The sequence below is a fragment of the Lepidochelys kempii genome, chromosome 14 (genome assembly GCF_965140285.1).
Source record: "Lepidochelys kempii isolate rLepKem1 chromosome 14, rLepKem1.hap1, whole genome shotgun sequence".
NCBI lineage: Eukaryota > Metazoa > Chordata > Testudines > Cheloniidae > Lepidochelys > Lepidochelys kempii.
Window position 1 is genome coordinate 7,394,927 of NC_136393.1, and position 13,801 is coordinate 7,408,727.

The window sequence follows — 13,801 nt, forward strand, 5'->3', positions numbered from 1 at the left end:
GTGTGTGTGTGTGTGTGTGTGTGGAGGGCTGTCCCGGGCTCTGTGTGTGTGTGCGGGACGAGGACTGGCCGCGCACCGCTCCCCGCCGGGCCCGGGCCGGCCCGGCCCTGCCCCGCCGCCCTTGCGGCCGCCCAGAGCCGGCGAGCCGGGCCCCGCGCACGGGCGGAGCCGCCGGGCTGGGATCCTCCCCCCGCCCCCGACGCGCGGCTCGCACGTCAGGAGCCGGAGCCGGAGGCAGCGCCCAGCCCCGCCGCTGCCAGAGGCTCGGCGGTTGCCGGACGGGGCGGACGGCGGCTCCCGGCGCAGCCCGGCTCCCGGCGGGAGCAGCGAGGGGGCGCCATGGCCGACGTGTTCCCGGCCCACGAGCCCGGCGCGGCCCCGGACGTGGTGCAGCGCTTCGCTCGCAAGGGAGCCCTGAGGCAGAAGAACGTGCACGAGGTGAAGGAGCATAAATTCACCGCGCGCTTCTTCAAGCAGCCCACGTTCTGCAGCCACTGCACCGACTTCATCTGGTGAGACCCCCCCCGGGACCCCCCCGTCCCTACACCGCCCCCGGGCTGCCCCTGCCACCGCCCCCCGGTCACCCCCTCCTGCAGCCACTGCACCGACTTCATCTGGTGAGACCCCCCCCGGGACCCCCCCGTCCCTACACCGCCCCCGGGCTGCCCCTGCCACCGCCCCCCGGTCACCCCCTCCTGCAGCCACTGCACCGACTTCATCTGGTGAGACCCCCCCCGGGACCCCCCTGTCCCTACACCGCCCCCTGGTCACCCCCTCCTGCAGCCCCTGCACCGACTTCATCTGGTGAGACCCCCCCCCGTCCCTACACCGCCCCCGGGCTGCCCCTGCCACCGCCCCCTGGTCACCCCCTCCTGCAGCCCTGCACCGACTTCATCTGGTGAGACCCCCCCCCCGGGACCCCCCGTCCCTACACCGCCCCCGGGCTGCCCCTGCCACCGCCCCCCGGTCACCCCCTCCTGCAGCCCCTGCACCGACTTCATCTGGTGAGACCCCCCCCCGAGACCCACCTGTCCCTACACCGCCCCCTGGTCACCCCCTCCTGCAGCCCCTGCACCGACTTCATCTGGTGAGACCCCCCCCGGGACTCCCCCGTCCCTACACCGCCCCCTGGTCACCCCCTCCTGCAGCCCTGCACCGACTTCATCTGGTGAGACCCCCCCCGTCCCTACACCGCCCCCGGGCTGCCCCTGCCACCGCCCCCTGGTCACCCCCTCCTGCAGCCCCTGCACCGACTTCATCTGGTGAGACCCCCCCCCGAGACCCCTCTGTCCCTACACCGCCCCCTGGTCACCCCCTCCTGCAGCCCCTGCACCGACTTCATCTGGTGAGACCCCCCCCGGGACTCCCCCGTCCCTACACCGCCCCCTGGTCACCCCCTCCTGCAGCCCTGCACCGACTTCATCTGGTGAGACCCCCCCCGGGACCCCCCCGTCCCTACACCGCCCCCGGGCTGCCCCTGCCACCGCCCCCTGGTCACCCCCTCCTGCAGCCCTGCACCGACTTCATCTGGTGAGACCCCCCCCCCGGGACCCCCCTGTCCCTACACCGCCCCCTGGTCACCCCCTCCTGCAGCCCCTGCACCGACTTAATCTGGTGAGACCCCCCCCGTCCCTACACCGCCCCCGGGCTGCCCCTGCCACCGCCCCCTGGTCACCCCCTCCTGCAGCCCTGCACCGACTTCATCTGGTGAGACCCCCCCGGGACCCCCCTGTCCCTACACCGCCCCCTGGTCACCCCCTCCTGCAGCCCCTGCACCGACTTCATCTGGTGAGACCCCCCCCGGGACCCCCCTGTCCCTACACCGCCCCCCGGTCACCCCCTCCTGCAGCCCCTGCACCGACTTCATCTGGTGAGACCCCCCCCGGGACCTCCCTGTCCCTACACCTCCCCCGGGCTGCCCCTGCCCCTTACACCGCCCCCCGGTCACCCCCTTCTGCAGCCCCTGCACCGACTTCATCTGCTGAGACCCCCCCCCCTCGGGACCCCCCCTCCGTTCCTACACCGCCCCCGGGCTGCCCCTGCCCCTTACACCGCCCCCCGGTCACCCCCTTCTGCAGCCCCTGCACCGACTTCATCTGGTGAGACCCCCCCCCCTCGGGACCCCCCCTCCGTTCCTACACCGCCCCCGGGCTGCCCCTGCCCCTTACACCGCCCCCGGTCACCCCCTTCTGCAGCCCCTGCACCAACTTCATCTGGTGAGACCCCCCCCCTCGGGACCCCCCCTCCGTTCCTACACCGCCCCCGGGCTGCCCCTGCCCCTTACACCGCCCCCCGGTCACCCTCTTCTTCAGCCCCTGCACCGACTTCATCTGGTGAGACCCCCCCCCTCGGGATCCCCCCTCCGTTCCTACACCGCCCCCGGGCTGCCCCTGCCCCTTACACCACCCCCCGTCACCCCCTCCTGCAGTCCCTGCACCGACTTCATCTGGTGAGACCCCCCCTTGGGACCTCCCTGTCCCTACACCACCCCCGGGCTGCCCCTGCCCCTTACACTGCCCCCCGGTCACCCCCTCCTGCAGCCCCTGCACCGACTTCATCTGGTGAGACCCCCCCTCGGGACCCCACCCCCCGTCCCTACACCGCCCCTGGGCTGCCCCTGCCCCTTACACCGCCCCCGGTCACCCCCTCCTGCAGCCCCTGCACCAACTTCATCTGGTGAGACCCCCCCGTCCCTACATCGCCCCTGTGCTGCCCCTGCCCCTTATACCGCCCCCCGGTCACCCCTCTCCTGCAGCCCCTGCACCAACTTCATCTGGTGAGACCCCCCCCCGTACCCCTCCGTCCCTATACCACCCCCGGGCTGCCCCTGCCCCTTACACCGCCCCCTGGTCACCCCCTCCTGCAGCCCCTTCACCGACTTCATCTGGTGAGACCCCCCCGTCCCTACACCGCCCCCGAGCTGCCCCTGCCCCTTCCACCGCCCCCCGGTCACCCCCTCCTGCAGCCCGTGCACCGACTTCATCTGGTGAGACCCCCCCGTCCCTACATCGCCCCTGTGCTGCCCCTGCCCCTTATACCGCCCCCCGGTCACCCCTCTCCTGCAGCCCCTGTACCGACTTCATCTGATGAGAGACCCCCTCTGTACCTCTCTTGGACAGCCCCTATCCCGATACCACCCCTGTGCCGCCCCTGCCCCTTATACCATCCTCTAGTCACCCCCCTCGTGCAGTCACTGCACTGACTTCATCTGGTGAGAGACCCCCTATGTACCTCTGTGCTGTCCCTTCCCCTATACCATCCCTGTACTGCTCCCTACCCCTATACCTACTCCCATACTGCTCACACTGCCCTATACCGCCCCCCAGGCACCCACCTCCTGCACAGACTTCGTCTGGTGAGAGACCCCCTTATACAATCCCTGCACTGCCCCCGTACTGCCCATGGCCCTATACTACCCCCGTATTGCTCCCTGCTATCTTCAACCCCCCCATACCGCCCCCCCGACAACCCTCCTCCTGCAGCCACTGCACTGACTTCATCTGGTGAGAGATCCCCAGTACTGCTCCTGTACCACCTCTGTACTGCCCCTGCTCCTATACCACCCCTGTAGTGCTCCCTGCAGCTTACACCACCCTATAGTGCCCCCCAGGCAACCCTCTCCTGCAGCTACTGCACCGACTTCACCTGGTCAGAGACCCCTGCCCTGCTCCTGTACTGTCCCTGCCCGTATACCACACCCATATTGCTTCCTGCCACTTACACGACCTTATACCACCCCTGGTCCCTATACTATCCGAGCCACCCACCCTTCTGCTGCCACTGCACTGACTTCATCTGGTGAGAGACCCCTGTATACTGCTCCTATACCATCTCTTCCTGCAGCCATTGCACTGACGTCTTCTGGTGAGAGAGCCCCCCAATGCACCCCCTGCTCCCTATATCACCCCCCCGCACTGCCCTCTTTGGTAGCCCTCTTCTTGCATCCACTGTACTGATTTCGTCTGGTGAGACTCCCTGCTACCTTGCCTGTACCATCTGTCCTCTCCCCCCATGATTCGGGATGCATCATGAACTACCCACCTCAGCCAGCCCTCCTTATGTTGCCGCTGCACCTATTGAATTTGGTGAGAGACCCAACCGTACCACTTGTACCTTGCTGTTCCCACACCTTGCTAGGGAGGATTTCCTCCATGCCATATGCCTTCCCTCATATCTGATCACCTTAGGTAGGCCATGTAGTGCAGCCCTACTGCACTCATTTAATCCGAGTGACCTTCCTCCTTACCCCCCATATTGCCTCCACCACAACATATCTACATATTTGCCCCGTTGCCCAGCACACCTTCTGCAGTACATTAACTACATTAACTTAGTACATTAACTTCATTTGGCGACTTCCCCAGTAATTCTCCTATAGGAATGCATTTTGCTCACATCCTGCAGCCACTGGTGACTCTTAACTGGGGAATCCCCTAGCTTTAACCCTGAGAACAACTCTACATCACCTCCCATTATGTTCTCTGACCCGTGCCATAATGCACACGCACCCCTGTTTTGCAGCCATTGCACTTTGTTTTGTGAGTCTCTTCAGGAGACCATGCACCCTGGGGACTCCTGGGAAATGACCCTTGGGCAAGAAATGAACACTCCCTGCAGTCCTCTGATATGCATCCAACCCATGTTCTGCAGCCAGAGGATCAGCTTAATCTGGGGATAATCGCTTGGACTGTTCTCCATCCCCTAAACATCTGTTTCCTTATTGTGATACACGGAGCACACCCCATCTCCTCCAGACCACCATGCGTATTTATCCCTCCTCCCCCAACCCAAGTTCGGGTGTCACTTCACTGATTTCATTTGCTGAGTCTCCCACATGTGCCCACTTTATCCTTCCTGGCATACATACATCTAATCTCATCCTGCCCAGGTTCTACAGCCACTGATTTAATCTGGTAAGGGACTTCCCAGCGTTTGCAAAAATCTCTAGTCATTCAGCAAAACTTTTGTGGCCTTTTCATTATCTTTGTGATAGTTGCTGTTCCTGTGTTCCCTGTTGCTGCCTGTGGAGGGCAGGGAGACGAGAAAATAGATTGCAGCCGGTGCCTCTGGATTAGCAAGTCTAGGAAAGAGGCTGCTGAGAGACAGAGAACAAAATAATCAAATTAGAGGTCTGCTCGGGCTTAATTTTAAAGCCTGACCAGAACGCAACCTAGGCACAAACCTGACCTGAGCATGTCGAGTCCTTTTTAGATCCAACCTGGACCCGACACTTCTCTCCAAACTGGTGTCAGGGCTGCCTCCACCTCGTACTTGGGGTTCAGTTGGGTAGTGGCTTCTCACTTCTCGTGCCTGTGAATCCTCTCCGGCCGTCTCCTGCCCATGGGGTCAGCACAGTGGCAGGTGTGTGCCCTGCCACTGCTGCCTGGCTGCGCTGTGTGCGCTGCGGAGTGAGATGTGCTGTGACTCGTGAGTGCAGTCCGCAGCATTCACAGCACAGTGAGGTGGTGGTGGTTGGCAGGGGTGGGGCACGCAGCTGCTGCAGCACCGACCTCACAGCAGGAGGAGATGATCAGAGCCTACCTGACCAGACCTGAATCCGAGAAGATTGGTTCTTTTCAGACCCAACCTGATGGACTCAAACCTGATACTGGGAATTGGGTCCCGGGCAGGTTGCAAGGCTCTACAACAAACCGTTCAGGATCCAGAAGCAAAAACTGAATAGTTAGTCCCTGTCATGCGCTTGGCCAAGTGGTGTACTCCGCTCACTCATAACCTATGCCAGACAGGGCAATTTCAGTGTGTGCTTGCATGTGGTTGGCTTAGCTGCATTGTAGGGGGAGGGATAGCTCAGTGGTTTGAGCACTGGCCTGCTAAATCCAGGGTTGTGAGTTCAATCCCTGAGGGGGCCATTTAGGGATCGGGGCAAAAATTGGGGATTGGTCCTGCTTTGAGCAGGGGGTTGGACTAGATGACCTCCTGAGGTCCCTTCCAACCCTGATATTCTATGATTCTATACCCTCTGCTAAGAAGGGCAAAAATGAGTAGTGTGCAGGCTGATCACTCATACCCCGTGACCTGAGCTGGATGAGACAGTGGGAATGGGTGGGACACTTGGCTCACTTGTAAATTATATACATTCATGTGCTTCCTTCTCTTTTTGTTGCATACTACAACTTGTGTGGAGAGAGGAAAGACCTGGGGGCTTATCTTCAAATTTGTAGAGCAGCCACCCTTCCCACTGGTGTTAGTGAGAGCGGTGGTGATCTAAGCACTGCTGAAAGGAAGGTCTGTTGTTCCTTGGGGCTCAGCCGTGTGAGAAGATGGTGACGGGAAGGCATGCAACTGGCTGTGTGCACGTTGCACTTGGCTGGCTCCCTCAGCATGCACTGGGCAGCATGATCCTTGGCCTACTGTACATTCCCAGTTTCTCTCTTTGTACTGCGTGCTTTAACTTGGATGCCGTGGAAGAGAGAGACTGATTCTATTAGCAAACACAATAAAATGCGTGAGAGGGGAGCATGCAACAAACTGTTGAAAATATATGTGGGGAGGAGTGGCTGAAATGGACATCGGCAGACTGTAGATCAGTGGTCCCCAACCTTTCTGTGGGAATAGCATATTCCTTTTCCCAGAAGACTGTGGCTGGCGCCAGACACCCCGCCACTGAAATGCAGCCGAGAAACCGCAGCGCTTCTCGGTGGCATTTCAGCGGGCAGTTCTCCGGTGGCCACGCTCGGCGGCAGCATTTCGGCAGCACGGTGTCCTGCGGGCGCACACAACTGCCCCTGTGGGCGCCATTGCGCCTGCGGGCACCACATTGGGGACCCCTGCTGTAGAACGATGTAAAAGGGAAATATACGTTCTGGCTTCTCACACTATCACAATTGGAGGGAAATTGCAAAACCCTTCATTGTAAAAGTAGAAGAATTTAAAAACTGCTTTAAAATAAATCCAAAAAGAGTGAGACTTGGCAGGTGTGAAAGAATGCTGCAGGGTTTATTGCCAGCATGTATTGGTACAGATAAATAACGCAGTTTTTAAAAACAATACCGCCCTGATAAAAGGCACCTGATTACAGGATGTATTTGAAAGTGCAAGGATATCCTGTTGTTGACAGGTGGCAAGAGTAGTTGTACGCTGTGGTCTTTCCTTGCTAGTAAGTCTAGGAAGCTCTTAAATGTTCTTCAAAGACAGCATGCAGCTGCTTGAGTACATTTTTTTTTCATTATTGGTTTAAAGTCAGATGCAATATTTGGTGCTTTTGTACCAAAAACATGGCAAGTATGGTATCTTCAGAGGTCATTAAATGGACACCTAACTGTTGCATCCCCATAACAATTTCCAGTTGAGGGGTAAAAATCAAGAATGTGATTGTTATTAAACATTTGGAGGAGTGAATAAAGAACATGTAATACTTCAGTGGAATGAAGTTCCTCTCCAAATGTGTGTGGGTTTTTTTTTTAAATCAAACTTGATGATCTTAATATTGAACTAGGTAGCAGTTTCTTATTTAGACTTGCCAAATTTGTTTAAAGGAAATTCTACCCAAGGTTTGACTTATTTTGTGAAATTTTGGATTAAAAAAAGATTGCATAGAACAGACTTGGAATGTGAACTAGTGTGTTTCAGTACAAACCACGAAGAAAGGATGCAGTCTCAGTTTAGCTGTTCAAAGAACACTGTTGTCTTGAAATCTAATCACCTAACAAAATAAAGAAACAACCTAAAAGTAAAAAGAAAAGGAGTACTTGTGGCACCTTAGAGACTAACCAATTTATTTGAGCATGAGCTTTCGTGAGCTACAGCTCACTTCAACCTAAAAGTAGTTTCAGGTTCTGTGTCCAGCCTTAGTTCTGTTGTCTGTTTTGGTGGTTTTACAATTATATTTGTATATTTTAGAAAAACAAAAACAATTTTTCTCTCGTGTGTTATGAAGTGAAAGACCCACACAAACAGGGAAACAGTGAAAAGACTGTATGCCAAGTATTGTCAAATATACTCAGAGTAAATAAACAAATACAATTTTATAATCTTTCCAGTACCATGATCTTAGATGTCACTTGTAATAACAGTATGAAAAACATTTCAGGGAAAACTGTAAATTGTTTTGTAAAGTTGAGTGTCCCTTTAATGTCAACTTTAATTTGAACTAAACTTTTACTCAAGTTACATGAGGTTTCTCTAAATGATTTTTTTTCTCTAAATCACAATAAATGTTTGGATATGAGGAAGAGATGTTATTGTTATTTAATCAATTTTGTAGCTAAACTTCATACCTATTTTTGCTAAAGGGAGCTATATTCGATGTAATGGCTTTTGCTGGATGTTTGTTGTTGTAATTTGGTTTTATTTTCTCTCAGAAAAAACACTACACCTCAGATTAAAAAACATCCTCAAAAGAGAGAATGTAGAGAGTGTGTGGTTTCAGAGTAGCAGCCGTGTTAGTCTGTATCCGCAAAAAAAAAAAAAAGGAGTACTTGTGGCACCTTAGAGACTCACGAAAGCTTATGCTCAAATAAATTTGTTAGTCTCTAAGGTGCCACAAGTACTCCTTTTTTTTAGTGTGTGTGTGTGTAAATGAGTACTGAAAATAATTTTTTTTTTTTTGATGGACAGAAAACTCCATGTCAAAATTAAAAATGAGGTGGTGGTTTTTGTGAGATTTAATACATTAAACTCTAGGTACAATAGCTAATACTATGTACATGTTTAAATCATTGTTTCAAACAATGATAGCTTATTAATAGAATTATTTTTAAAAGATTAGAATTACAATAGTTATTAAAGCAGCGGCCATTATTAATTTATTTTCTTTGTGTTAGGTGAATATTCTTTGTAGTAGCCCCAAAACAACCATTGTCAAACCCCTTTCTGTACATCTGTCTCCTGACCATCCTGCAGTCGCTGTTTTATATAGTTGAATTTTAGTATGCATATTGAGATTGATCTTAGAATCCAACTGTGGTTCTTTTTATAGCTCTCTAGCAGTTGGAGTATTTATAATATTGTAAGTATACATATGGCACGGAGTGAATTGTAACATTATGTAATATTCACAGATGACAATAATTGTGGATCCAAAATTGCTTGTAAAATAAAATTAAAATAATGGTTTGCCAGAAAATGAAATTACATAGCTGGAATCTACTGCTATTCTCATATGTGAAATAGATGGGCTAATGCTTTGTTTTGTATTATAAAAGCTGTTGCTTTCTTAACAAAACCTGAAATCATGTAGTTTAATATGAGGTTTTTTATTATAGTAGGTTAGTGGGAAGAAGCTATAACTAAATTATGTTAAGACAGTGTTTGTCTTTTTCCCTTACAGGGGATTTGGGAAACAAGGATTTCAGTGCCAAGGTAAGCCACAAATAGTTTATTGATTAGCATACAGTGTTACACTTCATTTTAAATCCAGCCAAAGGTTGAAAGGTATAGCAAGAAGGAAACAAACAGCAGGAAAAGCTATGCAAGTGATCTGTCCTTGTGTACATTGAAAAGGATTAGAATTGTTTAATTAAGATTTTTTAAAAATGTGAAACATGCAAATCAGCTTTTTTTGACAGTTTCCTCAAATTAAATGTCATAATCTGCATACAATGCAGCCTCTAACCTTTTACAAAAAGAATGTTTATGCAATTTATATCTTACAGAGAGCATTTTTTTTTTTTTTGGTGAGGAGGTGCTGCATGTGGGGGTGTGTTTGGAAAATGAAATCTTTTAGTTTTATGGATTTTCTTTCATGTCCCATCTTTGTTTTTAATCTTCATCCCTTTTACCTAAAAATTCAGGTGGACCATTGGTGTGAACTCTGTTTTAATCAACACAAAGGATCACTCTGTGGTGTAGAGTACAATTAAGAAACCCCCAAACAATAAAATGCATGTAATTAATTCCCAGTCAGCAGAGCTAGCAATTATTGTAATAATGTGAACTGATAACAGTTGGAAGTTATATTAGGATAGCTATATTAAAACTCATTTCATGCTACATTCTGTTATAGGCTTTATAAACTGCATCATTGTCATATTCATTCAGTATTTATTCAAGTTAGCAATAGTTTTCTTTATCTACTTTATACATATTATCTTTACCTTTTAATAGACATCAGAGTGCAGTAACTTCTTATAACTTATCTGTCCTATTGATGCTACATGTGTACTGAGTAGTTAGCCTTCTGGCTCTTTCGCTCATTACACTTTCTATGATTGTTTGCTAATGCTTTAAACCAAATTTTTCTATCCTGAGTACTAATTTTATTTATTAAGTAGGGAAATGAGCACACTGTTAGTTGTGGTAATTTCATGGCAGGGCTATTTTGAGGTTAGCTGGCACTTTTAAAAGTAAGTCCTTTCTCATTTTTCTTTCATGTAGTGTTGTTATTGGAAGCACAAGTGACTACAGTACATCCTATATTCCCCTTCCTTCAAAAATGTAGCCTATATTTTGCCTGTTGTCCATTATGTAAGCATATTTTTACCATAGAATTTACACATTAAAAAAAAAACCTTGTTACTTTTAACCCTCCTGCTATCCCTATGTCTTATTGCTCTTTGTAAGTCATAGATCTAGTATCATACTGCCAAATCTTTAGTGGAGTGACACTCTCTTTGTTCCATTAAAGACGCTGAAATTTGGCCTCTAGTGAAGGAATTCTTTAAATGTTCAACACGGGAAGTTCCCTACACTACATAGATGTTACAAAAATTAAGTGAGAATGTGGGGTGAGAGTGTTCTCCATTCATTTTGTATTTGTTTTAGTGATGAACCTTTAAAAATTCAGTTGGTAAGGAAGTACACTTTTTATGTGTTGCCTTACTATGACATTTGCATGTTCTTTTTCTGGTGTACTTCACCATTATGGGCCCTGAGCATGTCAAGTATTTAATATGCTGAAATTTAAGGGCCTCACTGATTGCTCCCTTTATTGCATTTTACTGATAGAAGCTGGTTGAGCACCTAGGGAAGCTTCAGATATGTGAATGGTTGTGTATGCTCAGTGTTTGGCAAGGAGGAGCGTAAGAGCATGGGAATGAACTAGCTCTGAAGCGAGTATGTTATACTCCTTCCTAGATTTTTTAAATATTTGAGAACAAGATGGATAAAATAAATCAAGTTTAAAATCTTTTCAAACTTTCTCATAAGCCTGCCTTTAACTATATGGGGTTAGGAGAAAACTTCCCTTGTGTTATTCCATAATTGCTTATTGCAGAGTTTGTTGCATCTTTTTCTTAAGCAGCTGATACTTGCAGTTATCCACCAATGATACAGGACTAGATGGACTATTGTCAGATTTAGTATGGCAATTCCTGTTTCCAGTGTCTTATCTTTTGGGAGGGTTTCTCCTACTACACTTATGCTCAGACTGGTAGGGTTAATTTTAATTTTCCAAGAAGAGGCCTATTTGGTAAGGAATGATCTTTATCCTAGGAGGTAAAGATCAGAGTTTGATCTTGTCTAATCTCCAAGACATTGTCTTGGCACTGGCAACAGCGGGGGATTTCGTTCTCTGGAAGTAATTTTCTTCTGGAGCCTGAAGATGTTCTTGTGCATTCAAGCTGTATTTCTGTGCATTTACACTACTGGAGAATACTCTGGACATTGCATTTTGACTCTGCTCTTACATGGTCAAAAGTAATAGAGAACGTGATCATTTAAAAAAAAATTCTCATCTTTATCATGGTTGCTAATACCATAAAATACATTTCTTCATTCTCAATGTTGTTTGTCTGTGTGTAGTGCACCAATCACGGTGGTATCTGATCTCTCCTGCTATAATATTTAAATGATGAACTTTGCTGTTTGCTGATCCAGATTAAAGTGAAATCATATTAATTAGAAATACCACCAGGAGTTGTCCTTGAATCTTAAATCACTCTCTCTGATGACAGTTGGGTGGGTGCTGCACTTCAGCTGTCTGACTTGAATCATAGTTCTTTAGTTCAAAAACAGTTCTTTTATAGATAGAAAATTAATTGTTCATTTCTTCCTCTCCTCCCTCCTTTCTCATGCCTCTCTCTGACTGTTAATAATAAAGGAAAAGGGTTATGTTTGAGGACAGACTGCTTAACTGTAGCATCCATGCAACTCTGAAATGCAGAATTAATTGGGAACTTCAGGCCAGGCCATGGTGGTGGTAACCTAAGTGAATAAGTGAGAAAGTTTTGCTGAATCTGAGGACATTAAATAAGAATGTAAAGGGGAAAATAGGAAAAGAAAAGTAGAAAAATACTGAACGATAGGCAGATGGAAATAGAAGCCCAAGAGTAAAAGTGGGCCTTTCACCTCCTGGCAGCTAATGCAAAATAAAATAATAAATTTTATCTGAATTATGTAGTCCTTTAAAAACATGTGTGTCTGTCACATCTTGTGTGATTAGGAATTTTGTTTACTGTAATGTTGCTAAAAAAACATTCAGTGACTGTTTTTTGTTCTTTTGTTGTAGTCTGATGGTGTTATCTTGTCTTGATCTGGCAGGTGGTGGTGTGTAGAATGGGGTTGGAGAGGGGGAAGAATGAATATGCAAAGTGAAATGTTAAACCAGCTCTTAATTGAAGCTGGTCAAACCAAATTGATTTTTACAAGAAACTTTTTAACTCTAATTTAAAAAAAAAATCAACCAATTTTTTATATCTTGGAAACTAACTAGTATTCTCCCCCTCCCTCCCGTTTTTACTCTTGTCTAATAAATTCCTGCCTTTTGGAAATGAATGGAGTTGTATGGTATAAAGTCACTACAGTAAAAGCTGTGTTATCCGGCACTTCACCAGCTGGAAAGCTCTAGAAACTGGCGTTTCTAATATCCATTAAAAGTCCAGTTGGCGCGAGGCCAGCAGGTTCCCTACCTGGCTCCGTGTGGCTTCCCGGAAGCGGTGACATGTCCCTGCTGCGCCTAGACAGAGGAACAGCCATGGGGGCTCCGTGTGCTGCTCCTGCCCCGGGTGCTGGCTCTGCAGCTCCCATTGGCCGGGAACCATAGCTAATGGGAGCTGCAGGGGTGGCGCCTGCGGGCGGAGGCAGTGGGCAGATCTTCCTGGCTGCACCTCCACCTAGGAGCAGCCGGGATATGTCGCTGCTTCTGGGGAGCTGCCCAAAGTGAGAAATGCCCGGATCCAGCACCCCAAAAACCCTCCTGCACCCCAAGCCCCCTCCCAGAGCCCACACCCCAACTCTCAGCCCTGAGCTCCCTCCCACACTCAAATTCCTTCCCTCCATTGGTAAGTATAACTCTTTCCACTTTATGCATCCGATGAAGTGAGCTGTAGCTCACGAAAGGTTATGCTCAAATAAATTGGTTTGTCTCTAAGGTGCCACAAGTACTCCTTTTCTTAGTTAACTGGAATTTTTGACTTACTGGCACGCCTCCCCACCCCCCCATTCCCCTAACATGCTGGATAACAAAGCTTTTATTGTATTACGTTTGTAGAAAAGAAACAAACAATTCATTGTTGTTTTTTCTTATTGGAAGGCTCTGAAATACTGAAGAAGGAATAAACCTAGAACAACTATGCAGGGTGAAAGCTGGGACAATGAATGTAATGAAGTGATTGAAAATAACAAGAGGATAAGGAAGTAACAGGACTGCAATATGCTAGCTAGAAAGTAGGTTCTGGAAACTGCATGACTTTTAAAAATGAAGATATTCTATTCAGAGAAGAGATGACATCAGTGAAGAATATGGGAAAAATTTCAGACTGACAGAGAGGGAAAGGAAAAATTATTATAGTGACAGCTCCTAGTACAACTATAGTATAGTTCTTGGTCTGTCTGAGTCTCCATGTTGTAAAATCTCATGCTGGACTGAAACTTGACAGGCAAATATTAAAATTATATATTGCAG

At 49.0% G+C, this 13,801-nt stretch overlaps 1 protein-coding gene across 1 annotated transcript in view; it reads left to right on the plus strand.

Moving 5' to 3' along the window:
* Positions 1–243: 243 nt before the first annotated feature.
* PRKCA (protein kinase C alpha) overlaps positions 244–13,801 on the plus strand; it is a 324,537-nt gene continuing 310,979 nt past the window's right edge. The window contains exons 1-2 of the mRNA XM_078848471.1: positions 244–512; positions 9,290–9,321. Coding sequence (XP_078704597.1) covers positions 340–512; positions 9,290–9,321 — 205 coding nt within the window. The 5' untranslated portion in view covers positions 244–339. The remainder of the gene's footprint in view (positions 513–9,289; positions 9,322–13,801) is intronic.